The sequence below is a fragment of the Varroa jacobsoni genome, unplaced genomic scaffold (genome assembly GCF_002532875.2).
Source record: "Varroa jacobsoni isolate VJ856 unplaced genomic scaffold, vjacob_1.0 scaffold_732, whole genome shotgun sequence".
Taxonomy (NCBI): domain Eukaryota; kingdom Metazoa; phylum Arthropoda; class Arachnida; order Mesostigmata; family Varroidae; genus Varroa; species Varroa jacobsoni.
Genome location: NW_019213634.1, coordinates 120,597 through 141,784, shown reverse-complemented (window position 1 = coordinate 141,784; position 21,188 = coordinate 120,597). Strand labels below are relative to the sequence as shown.

Genomic DNA, 21,188 nt, shown 5'->3' with positions numbered 1-21,188 from the left:
TTAGACGGGTGTCTACTCAGCTCTTGTAGGTCCAGAATCTATGTACCGACAGCTGGGGCAATAAAAAATATCTTTAATTTGTATTCCAGTGCGCCGACAAGTGCGGTAGTAAAGATAATTTATTTGCATATATCTCATTTTAAGTAGTATTGCATTTAGCATGTTAAGGTAAGTTCAATTGAAATTCACGTAAACAGATCGTCGTCACAAAAAAATGTGTCGCCACAAAAGCTGAGCGTGAATAATACAAATATTTTTCGGAATATAGCATTTATTATCACGTTATGTATATCTTTTATGAATATGTCGTCAAAGAGACACGTTGATTACGCTATGAAAACGAAAGTCACAAACAGAAGAGTCATCATCATCGTCGTGGAATGGAAGAGCCAACAAAATGCAAATAAATGTGTCTTCAGCTCGCCAGGACACAACAAGGACACGCCGCTCAAAATGTAAGGCAAAAAAGGCATGGGAGATTCTTCACTGTCTTTTCTGTCGCACTTTACGGCCTTTCGCTGCTTGCCTATTCATGCCATTAAACTGTATCTATCATGTATAATCGTAACTCGTGTTCGGTGTGCTTGTCTTTTCGTTATAGTCGCCTTATTGTTCCTTACAAGAAATTAACAAATCATGTATAACTTTAAATATGCTTTTCGACAAATGGCTGCAAACTATTTTTATGACGCTAAAATACCAAAAAGGAGAATAATATTTGTGACGCAGTAATCGTCTTTGTAATCGAATTCCTTCTGGAAATGTCTATGTTGATCATCTCGAATAATATCATCAGTAACTTACAAGTCAACACGAAACTTAGGCGTTTTATTAGGCTGATCTCTAAAGTTCTTAGATTTTGAAGGCCAGTCTATTTATCCATTGTAATACTTAAAATAGTTATTTTTCTTATGGCTAGCGAAAATAATTTCTTCTTATCTTTCTTCTGCGGTCCTCCAACCTTAAAATTAAATGTAAAGCTGTGTCTACTTAGGTAGAAGATTTTCGTCCATGAAGGTCTCAGCCAACCATTTGAAAACACTTCTCTAAATAATGACGAACTTCGGCGGATAATTTTCACGTGGATGTATAAACGTTTTTCATAACGTATTAATTTAATTTATTACGGTTTTTGGGTCGATATTTTTGTTAACTTGTTTAATTTTGTTCAGTTAGAATAGAGAGGGATAACTTCCACTACTTGTTGAGTAGAGGTACCTTTAGCAGTTATGGGTTCTAGTAGTAACATGTTGTTGAATGATCATACTAGAAAAAATAATTTGTTTGTTTTTTGTAATATAAGAAAAAATAAATAGAAAAATAAATAGTTTGATGAGCGTACTTGAAAAAATAGCATATAAATGTACTCACCAGATCACCTGAACCATCCGGTAGTTACTAGTGAACTCCAAGATAAATGTTTCAAGTTCTGCGTTCAGAATCATATTAGCATCCAATCAAGAAGCAATTCAAGAATCCTTTAGTGAGACTGACTATCTTTAATAATCATGCCGATTAGTTGACACCTGTGGGTAAATCTCCATTTGTTGTTCCTTTGGTTTCAAAACACAAGGAGCCGGAGAGATTATTGTGCTTGGAATAAATAGGTTACGCTGGTAAACACGAGCAGCGGTGACAAAGCTTCCGTTTACTTACTTAGTATGATGGTAAAAAAGTTCTCACGCGCATTATAGAGCAGCAGGGCCGACAACAAACAAAGGCTCTCGTTGGCTAGCTCTATTCACTCACTGGTCGTGCAGAGAGAAAACTGTTCTGTATGTGAAGGAGAATACCAATTAGACGTACTTTTAATCTGTTGCGGGTCAACCCGCTGCTAAAAATAACATGTTGTATTGTGCCCTTTGATCGATCGACTGAAAAGGTGGACAAAGAAGCTAACGGCAACAGGCCATATATTTGTGATACAAGATGTCGTTGAATTAATTACTTATCAAAGTTAAAAATCCGTTTGAACAATAGCCGTCTTCATTTAAGCAATCGAAGAACTTTATAGAACTAGTCTGTATAATGACTAGATCACAGCACGATTTGAAGGAGAACATCCCCTTCATCGATGCAGTCTCACTTAGTCTGTGCCTATAATGGGTTTATTAAGAGAATTTTAAGAGTTACAATCAGTGCAATGCATGGATTGAGGTATTCTGTAATCATCGCTCTTTTTTCTTTTCGTATAGTTTACGTAGCCTTTAATCTAGAAAAGTCACAGATTTGACACGTAAGAATAGAACTTGAATTTGATAGAGGCCACCAAGCCACGTCAGCGCAAACAAAATCTGCTTCTTCCTATAATTGTCTAATGGCAAAATGTATAGAGATACAACATTGTACGGCTTGAAAAAGGACAGAATCGAAAGGCTTTTTCCTCGCTTTGACAAATCATTTCTGTGTTAAGTTAGGACGAAGTGGAAAAACTGGAGGTATTGATTTCATGTTCGTTAGAAACCAAGGATCAGACACTGAATTATTGTCGACACACTTAAGTTGATGTTAGAACAATCTGATACCAAGCGTTTTAATTTTCTCATAAACTTCTTCTCATAAAACTCAAGCTTGCAGCAGACGGCGAAGTTTGCAGAGAAGTTTTCAGTATGTTACTTAGCTTTGGCTTTCGGAAGTTTTCGGAATTAATTTTTTTGTTAGCCTAAAATATCCAATCTGCTTTGCAAAATACAATGGTAGAAAACATTTTTGCATCTATGTTTATTTGAGTATATATGAACGTGAATGCAACTGTCAAAGGTATGTGACTCCAACTACTGAAACCCGGAGAGGGAATCTAATTGAGTTCCAGTAAACGTCAACCCATTACAAAGCATACGGAAAGTTAACGATTTTAACGAAACGCTGTCGACTACAGCACAGGAACGAAGAAAGTAAAGTGGAGCTTTAATGAAACAAAGCCTACCTATTTGTTTTAGCAAGTATTCTTCATGTTTCATGCACCGAGCAGTGAAATAAACTAAAATATTTAGAGCTAGCAAGATGGCGGATAACCGACCTCTGGACACACTCTAGATAGGTCTGAAAAACTACTCTAGTTGAAAAATTCAACTATTTGATAAATCGTGTTGGTATCGCCAGACGACCCACTGTTAGCTTGCACCGTCCCGCTGCAGCGATAAACGCCGTAATCACGAGGCTGCAAATCGTAAATGTGAAGAGTCGCGATATCACCATGCATATCAGCAATAAATCTGTAAAGACAAGTAAGACAAAGAATGATTTGGTATTGAAAATCGTCAAGTTATCTGTTCTGTTGAGAAAACTCTTGTAATCCTAAAGCACACCTCTCGGCCATGAAAGGCTAACTTTGGGGTGGGTCACCCGTCAGAAACAATTCGTTATTGAGGTTATTAATCAATGAAAGCAATACGTAAGTCTTAATCATTTATGCGAGCAGTTTCCTAAATTTAAGGTAATGATGACGATCTTATAAACACGAACCCGACAATGAATTCCGAATGACCGCACCAGCCAGCTGAAGAAGCTCGACACTAATATAGCAATGAAATCACAGCAATCATCTCCTACTACGCAAAAATGGGTTATGTAATTGCATGTTCGCCCTCCGCGTTGTTATGCTGAGGTAAGGAAAGCTTTTTGTAACAATGGCAATTGTTAAACAGCCAACGAAATCCCACATGTTCGTTCTTCTGCCCACAACAAAGTCTACTAGGTAGTAGTTATAACACGATTTTTAGTTGTAGCATTTTATTAGAAAGTAAAGAAAGAAAAGAATCTTTTCTTCGAAAAGAAGGGCAGGAAAAATTTGTAGAGTAGGTCAATAATCACTCGCATGGTTCTGGTGAGTTGCAAAATAAGTGTGTACGGCATTCTAGATTGAGCACACATTAAATACAATAGTCTAGCAATTTCTGAACAAAATTTTACGCCGTAAGTAAAAGACAGGATGAAATAACAAAATCGTATGTGAGCGATAAGTACATGGCAAAAACTAGAAAAAAAAACATCTATATATATATATATATATATACATAGGGTGAGGCGTCTAAATTCACAATTTTTCTCATATTATTTTCTAAACCTGAAACAAACGGTACTGTTAGGCGTAAACTCGCAAAAGTACCATCCAATACGCTACAAAAAAAAAGTCAACGGAATTAAGTTCTGTGATAATACCAGGACAAAAGCTTAAAATATGTAAGGGTTTATAGTGGCCGAAAAGATCAAAAAGTTTAAAAAGGCCTCGGTTCAAAAAGCAACGGTTTTTTGAAAAATTGACTGTTGACCAAAAAAGGTTAACTGGAACTTATTTGGACAAGGTAATTGCCAATTAATATTCTCATTTCTAGAACAGCCGTTAATCTCTGTATGAAAAACCTAGCTCTATCAAAGATGGATTTATGAGCCATTGTGGTAAACCTTCAGGCCTCTTAAATCTAAGTTCTATTAACGATTTGATAGCTTGTCTCATGAAGCTCTTCCTCGGGTTTTTAGAAGTCGCTTAAAAACTGTAAAAACAATAACTTCGGATTAAAAATTAAGTTTTTGTCTTGGTAAAGATTTGTTTAGAGCAGAAAAGTTGGAGAGTAGGTGGTCTTCACTCAAATTTCGAAACGATACGCTGTCGTTTGCCATAACGAGTTTGTGTTTTGTTTTAGAAAGAACTGATTTTCGTCTGATAGCAAACATGACGGATGAACATATGCCCGTTACAACAAACAGCCCATCAAAATTTTCCTAATCCGAACGCTCCATCTTTTATATATATACATATATATTTATTAAAAAAAAAACTGATATTCTCTCAAGTGGTTTTGAAGGTAACTTGTTTATATTTTAGCTGGTTATTTCTTTCTTACACAGATAAGGCATTATAAGTATAGAAAGGCCACATAAGTGTATACCGTTTGTGTATCTGAAAGCGAGCTTTTCGAAAAATCGTGCACAGATGAACAGTTAATAAGAAGAACTAGTAATAGGAAAGTGGTTTATGATGCTAACAAATGAAGAATTGCTTCAGAACTCATTCCGAATTCGTAGTGGTTTTTTTGAATTAACATTTAATAGCAAAAAACTCTCATATACCGTACCCGGTCTATGTACTAAAAATTAGCAAGCTATATTTTCCCCATATGAACTGTGTAAAAGCATCAATTGATAATAGGCACAGCTAAGCAAAAAGGCAATATCAGTTTTGCCTATGAAACTAATATATGCCGAAACGGGAGCGCTATTATCATTGTATTAATGTGATTAACTAAATATATGCCTAAATATATACGAAGCTGCGTTAAGGATTAGAGATCGTGGATATTGTTCCTGAATATCGCATTAACAGTAACGTTGTAATGGGACAAGTGAATGGATGTTAAAATCCAAATATTGGGTTTCTTAAATATTGGGTTAAATCTTATTGAAAGATCTGAATCGCTTTAAAAGCTGGTAATTATAGTATTATTTAAAAAAAAAAATAATAATAATATTTACAGTCGAGGTGTGCGAATATTTTCAAGAAATCTATAATAGATCGGATGAAAGTAATAGCCATTTTCAAAGTATCCCAGAATGTGTAACAGGATTGCTATGTTTGAAATGAGATTTGAAACCTGGGAGATGCACCTTGTTCGGCTTTGCTACGCAAACTTGATGAGGACGGAATAACAAACAACTCGTGAATCGGCCAAGAACATGGCCTGCAAGCAGTCAAGTCATACATCTTGAATTTAATTATCTGCCTAAGTGCCTAATAGATGAGCGAACAACACACAGACTCGTAGTTTTTCGTAATCTCTCAAAACTTGCTCAGCACGAAGAAACACGCAGCCGTAATGACGGATTCCTATACATCCCTAATTACGGTGGTTTTAATTTCAATGAAGAGCTCTGGGAGATACGTTCTGTGGGGGATTAAAAGAGTTTTATACACTGGGAAAGGCTTCAGGAAAACAAGATCATTGACGCAAATCAATAGCACAAAATGAACGAGCTTATTTAATGGAAAAGACCTGACAGAGAAAATACTACTCAAGGTACAGGTCGTCAAGGTTGCTCTGCAGGAGCTTGACCAGGGAATTCTTTCTAATCATACAAATGTAACTTTAGCATACTTCTACCTTTCCCACTACCGAATTCATAGCAGGAACGGGATTTCTCAACACTAAGTCTGAATATTTCTAGGTGGTGGCATAATAAAGAAAAAAGCTTTTTCTTTATTATGCCACCATAAAGGAAAATTTGTAGATTTGTAGGCAGCAAATATATAATAAATAGATTTGTCGCTAGGGTTGTAAAATGCTATTAGTTTTCGACTAGCCAAATGCATAAATTGAAAGTGTTAAAATGATGCGTAAATAACTATTCAAAAGGTTTACTATAAACGGAAAAAAGCATGGAAAATCCACAAGACTATTGAATTAAAAGAGCATATGTAACGTACATTATGATGTTTTCAATTAATTAGATCTTTAATAGGTAATGTAGCCTTTGAACACGCTCGTAGCTCATGGTAAGGGTGAAGGAGTAGTCAAAGAATAATTCAAGCGTTGTATAAAAGAGTGACGTCGTTCCAGAAAGGTCATTGAATTGCATGGTAAGAACTTACCGTTTCTCAGTCAGATCAATGGCCTTGTCGAGGCAACCTCCAGAGGAGCAATAATATGGATTTGCGGTATAGGGAGGGGGTCCGTATGGAAATGGGCGGTACGCATTTTCCACCTTAACCCATACGACGCTCTGTAAAATTAGCATATCACAGTATTATGATTCCTTTTAAGTACCCCTGAACGCTTGTAGAGTAAGATGATCCATAAGATGCAATAATAATATACATAAGATATAATTCTAGAGGCAGTACTTTGATTCTGAAACCCAGGAGTCGATGGCTCTAGCCTGTTAACGTACACACGCAGATATTGTGCCAATAAAGTAAGATAAGGTGAATTCCTTATAAGGTTTCTGACTAATGCTGTGTCGGTCGTAGCACGTTCATACCAACCGGAATTCGGATGTAGTTTAAAAATCAGAAAGCGACCTATCTGAATTTCAACTTTACATACAGTCAGTTCATTATCATACAATGAAAACGTGCCCTAATTGTAGTTCCAAAGCACTTGCAAAGAGAAACACACAGGTTTTTATTTTAGAACGCTATTCGTATAAGGAATATGAGTTCATCCTAAATATTCGAAGTAGTTTATTGTACCCTAGAGCATGTCAAACTTTCCAAAGCTTGTTCGCTTTTTATTTAAGGTTCCTTCGGTTGCATTCTAGGCTATTGATCTCGACTCCTTAGGCTTCTAGTCTTGAAATTAATTATTAAGATGTCATATATAGCCGCACATATTCCGTTCACTACCGTTCACCGAGCTATGAGTCGAATGAACGTTGCGACTTAAATGGCGAATGGAGTCTAGAGCCGAGGTAACATTCCGAGACATCTAGAAATCGTTAGAACGGTTTTTTTTGAGGTGAGGTAGAATAGACCTAAGAAAATAAAAAACATTGTAAAGGTATTTCAACGTATTCCTGTTTTATAGTATTACTTGGGGGTACACTCTGGCAACGTGTTGCTCATTAATATATATAATGAAAAAGTAGTGGTCAGCTTAGAAAAATTGAAGAATCGACAAACGGCTAATGAATAGTATTGTGTTTGTTATGGTTAAGGAAAACATTTTTTCTAACAACCTGCCATTTTCTCAGAGATAAGCACTTCCTATTGCCACTATGTTGTAAGTAGCTCGCTGAAATAAACATATGTCTGCAAACGAAACTTTAGTCAGAGAGATTTGAAACTTTATTATTTATGTTCAATTTGTTAGTTATTAGAAAGTTTTACTCGATGGCACAGTATTTTACTAACCGATACAAGCTTGTTGCCGTCTTTCGAAAGATTGCATTGTAGTTCAACATGGGGTCCACCTCGGACGAAATAGACGGAACCGAAACCTGCAAATTGGCCAGGGAACGGATCAACGTTCTTTGCAGGTGGATGATAATCTTGCATGTTTTGTCCATAATAATAATCGTAAGCTCCATAGCCCGGCGTCAAAGGGTACCTGAATAAATTAAGCCAAATACCGGAAAGCGTTCATATACTTTGCTCAACAAATATTATGTTCCTTGCTATCTGTATATAGTTATTTCACAGCGTGTTCCATTTTGACACAATTTGAAAACCATATCTGCGTATACGCAAAGGTCTAAATTACAATTTTATCTAAATACGATCGGCCTGACCTTAGCTATTTCATATCAATCATGGAACCTGCGAGCTTACTATTGCTGGAACAGATTGCTGTGGTTCGAAAAGCTTCGTTCGCCTAAATTTAAAAACCTTAAATAAAACCTAATGTGCTATTGATATTCCGAAATGACCCTGATTTTTACACCATTATATCATTATTATTCAGATAACTGAACCTTTAGGCGAGCGGTAGAATCGTCTGTCGAGAGTATCGGACATTAATAGGCACTGCTAGAAACTCGACATAAACAACAGTGTGTTACGGCAGAAAAGGATAACTGAAACGTGAAAAAATCCGATTTTGGCCTATCAGTCTACTACAGCACCGGCTTACAAGGAGTGAAAACGAATTTTTACCCAAGATATTAAAAATCTATTGATATGTGCTTGGCAGAGAGTTCGTTTTAACAGCTGGTCTGTTGATTATACCCTGTGTTTTTTCAATAAAGAGACCATACGAAAGTGTGGTCCTTGTAAACGTGGAAATTGTTAACGTACCTACGTACCTGCTAAGTTAATATGATGGGAGGCTTCGATAGTTAATTTGACGCCTTAACGTTTGTTGGGGCTGCGTCACTCCACAAAGACAGATATGTACGCTTTAATTGATAAATGCACTAAACAAATGAGCTCTACTTTGATACGGGAACCAGCGTTTCGTACAACGAATGGTTTAATCTCTTCCAACAAAAGCAACAATGTCCAATGGAACTGTCAGAGGCAATCCTAGCTGCTGATTCTTGTTTTCTCCGTGACCAAATCTTAACAGACGTCATGCGCGCTTACGCCTACGAAATTTTTACTTGCTGTATAATACAGGTACACGCACCTATTTAAATCGCTCTAAGAAGTCCTTCTGTTCCACATCAGTTCATATGTAGTTTATGTAAACATGCATTTGTGTTGTTTCTTTCTTTATTTGGCGCCTTTTTCTTTAGCTAGCGGCGCGTACCAAGTATTGTTAGCGTACCCCTTACTAATCTCATGGATGACCTTGTCTACCTAGAAATTTCAATGAATGTCCAAAGAAGTATTCGACACCTAACGACTGCAAAAAATGCCGCGGTAATTACAAAATTCTTCCCTTCATTTAAGTTTGGCTGCGTCCTAAAAAATTAAACGTGTTGCCCAGAACTGAATGCGGCAGAAAGCGGGTCATCGTCAATCAACCTGGACTGCTTTAGAGTGAAGAGTGGTTACTTACTCGGTGTTTGGCGCTTACCTCATGAAATTTATAGAAGAATGTGTAGGATGTAACACGAAGGCGGGTTTCAATTTCGTACAATGTGTGCAATACGAAGTATTAATGAAGTGTATATCAAAAACTCGAAGGTATATCAAGACGCAAGACATATAAAATATGTTGTCTTATTGATATATGTTGTATATGTACGCGCGTTTGCAGACTCGGGCAACGCGTATAGTAGTTTAAGGTAGTGATTAATAAGAGGTAACCCTTGGTGGTAGTAGGTGGCGGATACATTAAAATAGGGTATTGTGCCACTGTTAGTGGAAGCTGCTATGACATTTCACTTCGTCTTTTTTGAACTCGAAAGCGCTGATGGCTGGCAATCGTAAGCCTTGAGTATATGCCTTTAAATAGACGAGATGGGTCCGGCTTCCGGAAAAAAGACGCTCGAGACCATTTTTTGTTCATTTCTACTCGCTATTCAAATTGTTCTCGCTATTGCCAACCGAACTCATCTGGTTCTCTGATTGAAGAACCAGATTCGCATACACCTTGTTGAGGCTAGTAACCTACTACAGATACGATAGACGACGAAAGCATGGTAATTACAGTCTTGTCCCAATATTTCGATCTATGTTCCTGCATTTGAGTCCTGCTCTATGTATTATAACCATTATGGGCGCAGAAGTCGCCCTAAAGATGAGAACGCGAAGATGGAACAATAGACACCAATGGACCGCAGCAGCAAGTAGCAATAAGTCGCGGGTCCGCATATACTGATCTATAAGACAAAGCGGTAGTCTTTGTAGTGTAGCCTATGGGCTAAATTCTACACGATGTGGATGGATCTATTGTAGAAGGTATTTTCACTACGGCTGTATCTAATGCTTGGCCAAAAGAACTATAACAGCATGTTTACCAGTTTGATTTAGTTCAGATATAATTTTGGTGAAGATTATGAATTCGCTATATGGCTATTATCTGTACTCTAAAAACACCCTATAATGCCTTTCTCTGAATCTAGATGTTATTCCTGTACATTTCAAATTTTCCGGAATATCGAATATTTCCAAATTTTCACGTTATTTGAAGTGTTTTATTTTTTTTCGTGAATAATCAAGATTTCTTATAGAATTCATAGAAAAGGCAGACAAAATAACCGTGTTTTTGCTTGGGCATGGCAAAGAGTATAGAATTAAATTATAGCGAGAATTGTACACTTTCAAACGATTATTAGCCGAAATTGACCAAAAAACACCAAGAAACCTAGGATTTAGCCTAAAATTACAAGCTTAATAAATGAAAAGCGCATCAGATTTACAACTGGAAAAATCTATTCTGAGTTTCAAACCCAGTTTTTTTTTTAAGGCTTATACTAATATTCCTAAGATAGTATCACTTAGAATCTACGTTACACACACTAGAATCAGGGCCGAACGGACTTGAAAAACCAGATTTATAGAGCGCCTTAAAGATGAGTATGTTTTATGCAATAAAACGGGTATGTTTTACCATTTTATTGCCATAAAGGCACAGCTGCCCAGGTTCACTAGAAAATGTGTGCCGTGTATGGTTAAGACATGTTCCTGAAAGAAACGGCCCAAAGATGGTCCCGTCGATTTCGTTCTGAAAATTTCAATGTGAAAGGTGCTCCTCGCAGTGGCCAATCAGTTATAGGAAGTGTTGATGAAATTATTGCGAAAGTTGAGCAAGACAGACATGTGACTAAATACAGCATTGCCAAAGAACCAGATATCCACCTCCAAACAATTTCAAGAAAGCTGACTACAAAAAAAAAAGAGTTACAAGGGAAAGAGACTACAAGGGTCTAATTATATTTTCATGCTGATCCCTTTTCATTTATGTGTGCAGCCCTATCTCGCCTAAGCCACCTTCTAGGCTTCCAAGCGAGGACCATGCCAAACTGCTATAGTAAATATCCACTTACTCTATATGGAACGAGCTTTTTCTATTATTTTGAGACCCTTTCAGCCCCAAATGTGATAATTCCGTGTATTGAATGGGAACAAGTTTCGTTAAATGAGTATTTGTTACAAATTATTAGGCACACGATGGATTTTTCTCGAATAATGCTTCTACGAATTCAATGAGCTCAAACGCGGAAGAAATGTGCCATACTGAATGCTACTAAGATCGCTATATTCGTAGCAACGACAGCGTTGGTTTGAAGTGTAAGGCTTTAATCCAGAAGAAATTAAACAAGAAGCACCGATTAAGTAAAAAGTATTGGAACTCCGACGTTATCCGTATGATGATCTGAGTACTGGTGAGGTGTAGACGCGACAGGCGGTTTCTAGTTCGATAGAATTGTTCGGCCGCATTTTTGCCGACTGAAGTTTCCAAGACTTCATTAACTCTGGCTCGCATATAGATGCACATAAACTAGGAGGTTCAAAAGTCGTTTATTCCTCACCTACGTCCGGGAAAAGATACGACGGGCATTAATCACCTTGACAGATTAATCAGCTGTGCGCTCTCTCTATCTTATTCTCCATCTAACTTAGTTCTGTGTTTATATGAAACTCGTTTAAAACTCGTTAAGAAGTCGTTAAACGCTTCATTACTCTGAGTTGAAAATCATATTTATAGTAACAGGACATCACAAAGACTCACTGAGGTGAGTGTTACTCGCTGAATGAACAAGTGTCTTCCATAACGTTTTTTTCTTGCTCCTGAAATGGAGCACATTTGCTTAGCTCGCACAGACGCGCCATGTTGGAACATGTCAAATCGGAATATGGTAGTGACAATATGTCAATTTAAGGAGCACAAAACAGGCTAGTATCAATCGCATACAGTAGTTACCAATGAATACCTTTGTAGAAAGAAGAGCCCGACTGCCTGCCCAATGATGTGGCCCGAACTGGCTGTAGGTACATCAGACAGAATGTACCGTACATACGTTATTCTGACAACGTACATTAAGTAGTTATATATTTAGTCGTATATGCGACAAGGTCACCCATGTTATTTTAAGATATTCCACTACATAAAAAGGAGGTTTATGTAACTTAAGGTTTGTGTAAGCAACGAGTAACGTCAAATGAAAGCTGCTTTACGTAGCGGTTAAGGACAGATTGTTTAAGTAGCGTACTGGTTTCGACGGGAACGATTTAATTCGAAAGCCATGCTTCATCATGGAAGTGCTACAATCCAACGTCAGACCTCATGTGTTTCCTGACTACTTTTGTTTGTATGAATACATATGTCGATATATTTTGGTGAAGAAAGGTTTATCTCTTTAGACTGAACGCCAATACTGAATAGATCCCCACGGCGACTGACCATCCGCGTTGCAAGCCAAGTCATATATGGGTCTAATATTATGCACTCACTATCTGTCTCAACCAAAGTCGGACAATCAGAGGATACACCCTGCCCGTATTATAATAACGATAGCAGCAAAATATCTGAAAAAAAATGCAAACTTTTTTCATTAAACCCGAATAAGCTAGCATGCTCAAAAAAGTTCTCGCATCTAAGCGACTCGTCTCTTAAAACGGAGATCTCCTTGCGACGATGGTACACAGATGAGCGTTGGTAAAGCTACTCGCATTATAAGTTCGTAACCCTCGTTTTTGTAAAGTGAACGAGAGGGCATTACTAAGTAGGCAAATTGTCAAGCCCGTCAATCATGACACATATACAGTTCAAAGATTCATAAAATAAATACTAATTGTTATAACAAATAAACTGTTGTGAAATTTACGGTTTCGGCCCCTGTGGATATAATAATAATATCTTCCAGCCGAAGGGCTAATCTCTAAGTTCAGTGGTCGAACATTAGCGTTGCCGCAATGTGTGTATATATATATATATATATATATATATATATATATATATACTGAGATAATATTCGGGTCTCTCGCTCACAAACCATAGATAAATTGAGATAGATATTTAGATAAATTATTTCGTATTGTCACACGAAAATATCACTTACGAAGGTGCTCTGTCATTCGACATAACTGCTGTTCACTTTATTTAAATGCAGTTTTGAAGGTCATTTTTAAAAATTCTTTCTGGACGTTTGGATTGTAATCACGATCAAAGCGACATGAGTAGTTGTAGGCTCAATCAAATAGGACAAATAAAAAATATGTACTTGTCTTTGTCTGCTAATTCAAGTTGTTCTTCTCCATTTGGTTAGCGGGCGATTGGCAGCACGGCTGATTTGCTACGGACATTAACGGGATATCTTATGATTTAGAGTCTGAGTTGGTTTTTAGTTTACCTTAATTTTAGGCGACCGAATGCTACCGTGTCGGTATAACGGCCGAGTTGAATACTTCTTCAGGAGGTTATAGCTTTCTAAGAAATATAAGGAAAATTGCCGAACCGATCCCTGCGACAAAAGCGAATTCTTATGCCTAAATAATAGTTTTGATTCTGCTCGCTATCATAATAAGTCTAAAAGTTGTTTCACTCGATTTCATTCGAAAAAGATCTAATGTTTTCATTCGATCAAAATACCTACAGGCATGATCTTTCAGCGTCGTGCGTGATCATGTAAGCACGCAGGGACCAGTATCGGCACAGTGCGTCTAAATGGTGGAAGTACGATTGCTTGTACAGCCCAAACGTTCCAGACGACTGACTTTCCGTGCTGATCAACACATACAAGTTTGCAAGTCAGCACTGGCTGGCAATTATCTTCGAACTGCAACGGGCCAGCAAAAATTTCTACAAAACAACTTTTTTTAAAAAAAGAAGACATCCCGTTGTGTTACAAAAAACCATGTTTAACAGCTTCCGGTTAACGAAACTTAGGCACGAATATCAGCCAGCGTAGGACACCCCATGCATTTGCCAACCCACCTTTTCGAGAAGTAAAGACATGTTGCACTTTGGTTTCAAGTTAAAGCTATGGTCTCGTAAGCCTTTAGCGTCAACAATATCTGCTATATGGAAAGAGTCCTTCCGATATCCAGAACGTGTGTTCATGGCCCGAAAAGAAAAAATGTGACTGCGAATGCAATTTCTGTAGCACTAGCTAATGTTTTAAGGTACTGCTGATACTGCGTGCTGTGAAAAAAGGTATTGTTTTGGGAATCTTTTCAATTGATCTTCATGAGTGTTTTTCCCGCCTCTCAAGTACCAAGTATGAACAGGCTGTTTTATTATGATCGATTCTCAAACTAAAAAAAAACACGCAAGCTAAGCGTTCAAGTAACAGGTAGGAAGGGAACGTAGGATTGGATCGTCTATAGTATCTTATAGACGCTATTGGTTTTCTATATATGTGTACAATAGTGAAACAATTATGTAAATAGATGAACTATAATAGAAGAACTACCTGCGGTAATAATCGTCATACGGTGCCTGTCCATAGTAGTACCCTTGCGGGTCGTGATAATATCCGCTCGGAGATGCATATGAGCGACCTCGCATGTAGTAGTCATCATCATAATAACCTCGATAATAGCCTCCGTATGGAAGATTATTGTAGTATTCTGCTCCGCTTACTCCTCGGTTGTAATAATAGTCGGGGTGATAACTAGCGCCACCTGCGTCGCCGTTTACCGAACGTCCGTTGTTGTATCCTCGGTCTCGACTGAAATACGAGTAAAGCGATTGTCATCTAGGCAAACCATCCATCGGCTGCTAGAATGACTTAACTGATCATTAAAATACAAATGCGTGGCGAGGTGTCGAGAAAAACGCGACTCATATAGCGCTAGAGACTTCGATAGGAGCACAGCCCATCACGCAGATGATGATGATGATGATGATGATGATGGAGAGGAGTTATACTATTTACCGACAGACTTCCTAAGTGTTTTCGAAACGATGCTACAAAGGGACAATTTAGAAAAAATTGATAATTTTTTCTAAATTGTTTCATATTCAAAGTGATGAAAAGATATCTACTGCTGATAACTGACTATTTAGAATTTTGATTGTTGCATTCTCGTTTGCGCGTTCAGTACCTGCATTAATTCTTTGTGCTCTTTAGACCACACTGAAGTGAGTTTATTTACGGGTTAAAATCAGCCCAAACATGAAATAAGTATAGAAACCAAAAAAACGTATAGACGTTTTGCTTGTTTGTACAGTCACCTCAGCATCAAGTGTCTAGGCAAAACACGCATGTGATAATAATTCTTACTAGCGCTTCGTGTCTGAGTATTTTTATTTACAAATTACATTCTTACATATAAGAAAGTTGCACTTTGAAATGTCATATAATTGGGCCTGTCATATCAATTGTCTTAAGGTAAAACTTGAAAAGTTGGCCGTAGAAAGCCGAAAATTCTTCAAGTATTTTAGTAAGCTTAACAACAGAGCATTTACAAAAAATAAACAAACCACCTGCTATTAATGTCTGCCACCGAAGGTGAACAAGCAAAATTATTTATATAAATGAACGATTAAAACAAATTCTATATTAACCTTAGAGCATTGTTAGTAAATAACACAAGTCGATTTGTGTAAATAAGGAAAGCTATTTTAATTTTATTCCCATCAATGTTGCAGTGCTGAATGCAGCAGTTTTGAAATTTTAATATGCCTTTTTGGGTACGTCTCTGGTTGTTGGTTGCCGTCGCTGTAAAATGGGCCAAACAAGTCCGATTGTATAGGCTGTGATTTTTATAAAAGATGATACGCACTCGTGTTCAAATTTCTACTTGTAACTCCAGAGTACGATTCACGATCTCGTACTCCGTAAGAGTCCTCTATAAGATCATAACTTTTATAGGTCCTTTATGGAGATTGGAACTGAGATTAACAACTAAGATACGTCGCTCCTGTATTGTTGATACGATGCTTTGTTCATTGCAGCCAGATCTATCGATCAGTTAAATTTCCGGATCATATTAATGAAAATATATTATGTTTATTATTTAGTTGTCTATAGAATGAACAATTACTAATTGGGTATAGTAAGTTGTATTTTAGGGGCTTCGAACGAATGTATAGATTAGTAAAATGGGTGTATGCTGCATCAGTATTTAACTAAGTGTTCTATGGCTTCAATGAATCCTGTTGCTTTTGTATAGTTAAAATATAAAATTTCTGTTGAAATAAATCCTTAAAATACTGACGTACATTACACGAATAATTATCATATAGGCAAACCTCTAATATATCGAGAAAGGTTTTAGATAGAAAATATTCGTCCTAATAATAAAAAAAAACTTCTATTATCTATTATTATACTATATAGTCTATAGATGCTCTATAGTTTTTAGATAGTAATAGAATTTATTACTCGATTGCAATGTGTTTTTAAAAGCAAAGTTCAACTAAAACTACTATTGTTCAAAGGAAAGGGAAGCGATTTCATATGGCGGGCATTAGCAAGTTGCTTCGTTGACGGAAGCTGAGGAAATTTTTTATCTATGGCCTTTACAATGCACAATGCGACAAGTGATTAGTCAACCTATATTAATGGGTTCATCCCGATTTGCGAATTTTCGTGTAACAGGCCTGCCAGCGATAATGGTGTTCTTTAGACTAGAGAAACTGCAGAGCTCGCTGTTCCAAAAGCGGAACTTCTTCATTCCTTTCACAAACACGATTTAAGTCACAAATGCGAAATGTACGTCATCGGTTACGTGCACACACGCCAGATCAGAAAGCGACACCTACCCGTAATCGTCACGTCCGTAGCCGTAATTTCCGTAGCCAAATCCGTAATATCCACTGATGGGTAGGTTATGTGTGTAGCGATAGTAGTTGTCATAGTACTTCGGGTCGTTCCAACGCGGTGGCGGATAATAACGCTCATCTCTGAAATGATTCCATTTTAACGTTCGTAACCCAAATTGATATGATGACAGGAAACTATTTCAAATCACTGGGCCAGACTTCGGAGACACGCCCCAATCAGCTTGCTCATATGCTCGTATATTTACCAACGCGGTGAGTACCGTTACCTTTGTGTTAATGTGTAACAGCAAGTCAATACTTGTTGGAACGTGATGACTTTAATATATAGAAGAAGGCAACTACTTTGGTCTCTTACTATCGTTACTCTTTTAGATATGATCAGTGTGTAGGATATGTATTGTAAGATACATGCAGTATCTTTTCAAGACAGAACCAGAATGTTCATAGATAATACATCAAGCAGTATTATAATATAAACGTATCAAGTGCATTAGAATCTTCCTTCACAACATTTCGATAAATTTACTAGATTTGATAAAGTGTATTGTAACTTTGAATGATTATAACTTTAATCTTCAATTATTTCGGTATAATAAATATATACATTGTGTGAGAATCTGTATTTAAAGATTGCCCCCGCCACAAATGTTCAGCGTCACCTCGGTTTTGGTCGAGATTATGGCGAACTATTCATTTATAAGCTTATATGAGCAAAGACCTATTGGCGTCAAATCTGGCCAATGGCCGGGCGGGAGATTTAATGGGATTGCTTCGTCCGACCCATTCGTCTGGAAGTCCCTCATTAGGGTGTGTTATGAGAGTACGATGACAGGGTGCAAATTCTTTGTCTTGGTAGAAATGAGGTTTTTATGAAGTCCTTCCGAATACATGGTCAAACAGATTGCTACAGCAACGCTGGCGTTAGTTACTGTCAAACAATAATGATCCAGTTAGGTTTCTGTTTCATATGTCGTATGTTTGCCAGTGTAACTCCGTGTAAATTTACATAGTGTTCCCGGATAACGTAGAGTTACTCAGTAGATGTAATAATATCAGTTATTTTTTCTTTCCAAGCAAGTTTTAGTGAACAACTATACATTTTGTTCGTAGGTACCATTCACAAATTCACTGCTTGATTCTAGCACAATTAACTGCAAAATAGCCTTTTCATTGTCAACATCTTGTATACGATGGCCATTGATGGCATACGATACTAGAGCTTTGCTGGTGAAGCTTTCTGAATGGAATATCTATCTTTCATCCGATTAATTATATAAGTTCCATGGGTGCGTCCGCCTGAAATTTTCTGCAATATCGTCTGTTTACTTTTGCTATATTTTTGTACTTCCAATAGCATTTCAAGTGGATCTTGTACAAAAATTTTCCAACTAATTACATCCCGACAGGAAAAAACAAGCAGAAAGTTATAATCCATATTGGACTGTCCATAGGTAACTGCACAAAAAGACAGGTTCAAAGTTACTTTGTCTTCTATTGTTGTCGCTCGGAAGTAGCTCTAAAGGCGTCATCTGCTTCTAAATCGACTTAGGCTTATGTGTGTACGCAACTTCATTTGAATTGACTTGACAACTTACTGGTGAAGGTGCTTCTTTTTCGGAAGCTTTACGGTAGTTCCTCATCGTCTCAGAAAAACTTAAAAGTACGATAATGGGGTGGGTGCAACATGAAATGTACATACGCGTTTCAAGATTTAAAAAACATATAGTTTGGATTGGAATTAAACATATATAGATTGGAACTCGTATCGCTGTCAAAATTTCAATGCTCATAGACTCAATCAAGATTCTTCTGACATACCGTGATTAAATAATAACATAAACTCGTACATTGTATTTTGAAAGATGATGCTGATATAAATATAATGTGCTATAGTTAATATATAATAAATAAAACAGGATTTTATAAATAATGAAATAGAATGAATGAATGAATGAATTAAGAAATGCAATCTGAAACACTCACGTGCTTTGTATTGAAACAAGAATTGTTGCTTTCGATTAATGTATTTTATTATATAATAGTTAAAAATTAATTGTATTATATATATTATCTATACACGTCTACTTTATCTAGTGTCTATGATGTTCGATCGATTTGATAATATCAAGAGATCTTCAAGAGCCTTCGAGAGATCGAGGGCTTAGTGTCGGAATTTATTGGAAAAGGATCACAGGTGTTTCTAGTAACGCATCATCCGACCCATGGGTGAGTTGCCGGAAGACAAACACACAGGTGTCGTTTTTGAGCTATAACTTAACATAGTTCGTAATACAAGATAAATGCTTTTTTTACTGCACTGAAACTGCCCTAATAAAACAAATGGCAAACCGTGAACCAGGGATAGTTCGCTATATATTAATAAAGAGCTTTGTTCAAATAGCATTTGCCATCGGAGGAAAGATCATATAATAGGATATTAAGCTTCAAATCAATAAGTTCTCTGACTTTCTACAAGTATCCTCCGTCTAAGGAAGATGGCCCATTTCAACAGCTAAAAAGATGCAATATTGTCAAAATTTAGTAACGTTTTCAAGCACATACGATTAGTTTCTACTCGAAACACATTCACATTTGAGTATGTCGCGTGCGCTACTAAATCTCTCAAGAGACAATATGTTGAAGCTAAGTAGTTTCAACTTTAGCGGAAATAGTTTATCGTCACTGTTGAAATCGTTGCCTTTTCGTCTCCTGCTGTTATTGTTTCAAATGAAATGATGGTTTAGACCAAGCATACACATCTGATCTGTTATTTATTTATTGATAATTAACACGATATATTAGGCTTTTGTAGCCGTTATTCAGAAAAAGTGTTCAAATTTTATTTAATCTAAAGATTAAGTGCATCCAGCAAAAAGACACACACAGTCAGAATTCTACAAGGACTGGCTGAATGATTGAAATTTAACTTTTGAATAATCGTAAGCAAAACTCATGGCCGTACGAGAAACCATCTTGCCCATACCAAGGCTGCAAAAAATAGGATCGATTAGTAGTCCGGCCCAATGTCCGGGTACGATACAACCGTCCGGGCTTCACAAACGTGAACTGAAGTCCTGTTGCAAACAACTTTAGACAGCTAAATCTAGACACGACCTATGTTTGTTGGTTAGTTATTTAGCAGGTTGAACGAGCGTAGACTGCTCTCTAATATTTGCCTCCTTCGTACATAGTTATATAGTATATCGACGAAAACCTTCACAATTCTCACCCGGAGAACCTTACACAAGTTATCGATAATAATGTAACCAATATGTCTTACGACATTGCTACCGATGGTATACACGTAAATATTTTCAAGGTTAGTCGTCAACTTGCTTAGGTACTAGTATACCTGTAATACTGTTGAATGGAGAAGTCCGGTAAGTGCGCGAGCAAAATTACGACGAGAATGAAACTTAGCCGCATTGCTGACATTTGTTCTCGGCAGCCTAAAGGAGCGTACTATACGCAGCTCTGTTACGCCGTCCTTTTCGAATTTCTCTGCACAAAAATCGACTTGTTCTTTCAACTTCTAAGATAAATCCAAATGGATTGTTTTCAATCTAAGGCTGACATATTTCCCCGCAAACGCCTTCTAGACTGTTCCCGATTTTTGGTCACCGCATAAACTTCACAGCGTTTTTTCTTTACTACTTTCTGGTAAGTTGAACATTGTCTAGTGTAATGGTATCCGTAGAGACTGTTCCCCTTAGCACAACACGCTGCAATGCCTTATCACTGGATTGAGGCACGTCTGCGTGCCTCTATGTATCTTCACAGGCATCAGTCGCACTTGGCCGCGTCTTTATGACTGGCCAAGCCAAGGTCGTTGCGTGTGAGCAGAGCTTCGTGCAGCGTCCCTGGTGGCGAAGACCGGAAAACGCTGTGTTGCATAAACTGAGATTTCTGTTGGACGCCATGGAACCGCTGGACGTTAAGCTAACCGCACATCATTATCACAATTGCAACTGGGACTGTTACACCAATGAAAAATACCTTTTTTAATCTGAGCTATTTTAACTGTGCAGTTATTCAGACCCTGTTGTTACCCGGACGTCGTGCCCTTGTGTCGATCTCATTGACAGAGTGGTAGAAAAAATCGATTTGTCATTGTGGCTTTCGAGGCGACACAAG

General features: G+C 37.3%; 1 protein-coding gene across 1 annotated transcript; it reads right to left on the bottom strand.

Moving 5' to 3' along the window:
* Window positions 1–1,479: 1,479 nt before the first annotated feature.
* LOC111263082 (uncharacterized) lies at window positions 1,480–20,958 on the bottom strand. The gene is made up of 6 exons (XM_022837851.2): window positions 20,407–20,958; window positions 17,034–17,174; window positions 14,737–14,994; window positions 7,847–8,042; window positions 6,587–6,717; window positions 1,480–3,215 (listed from the first exon to the last, which is right to left on the bottom strand). The coding sequence occupies exons 1-6, from the start codon at window positions 20,487–20,489 to the stop codon at window positions 3,056–3,058; spliced, it is 969 nt and encodes a 322-aa protein (XP_022693586.1). The 5' UTR covers window positions 20,490–20,958; the 3' UTR covers window positions 1,480–3,055.
* Window positions 20,959–21,188: the final 230 nt, after the last annotated feature.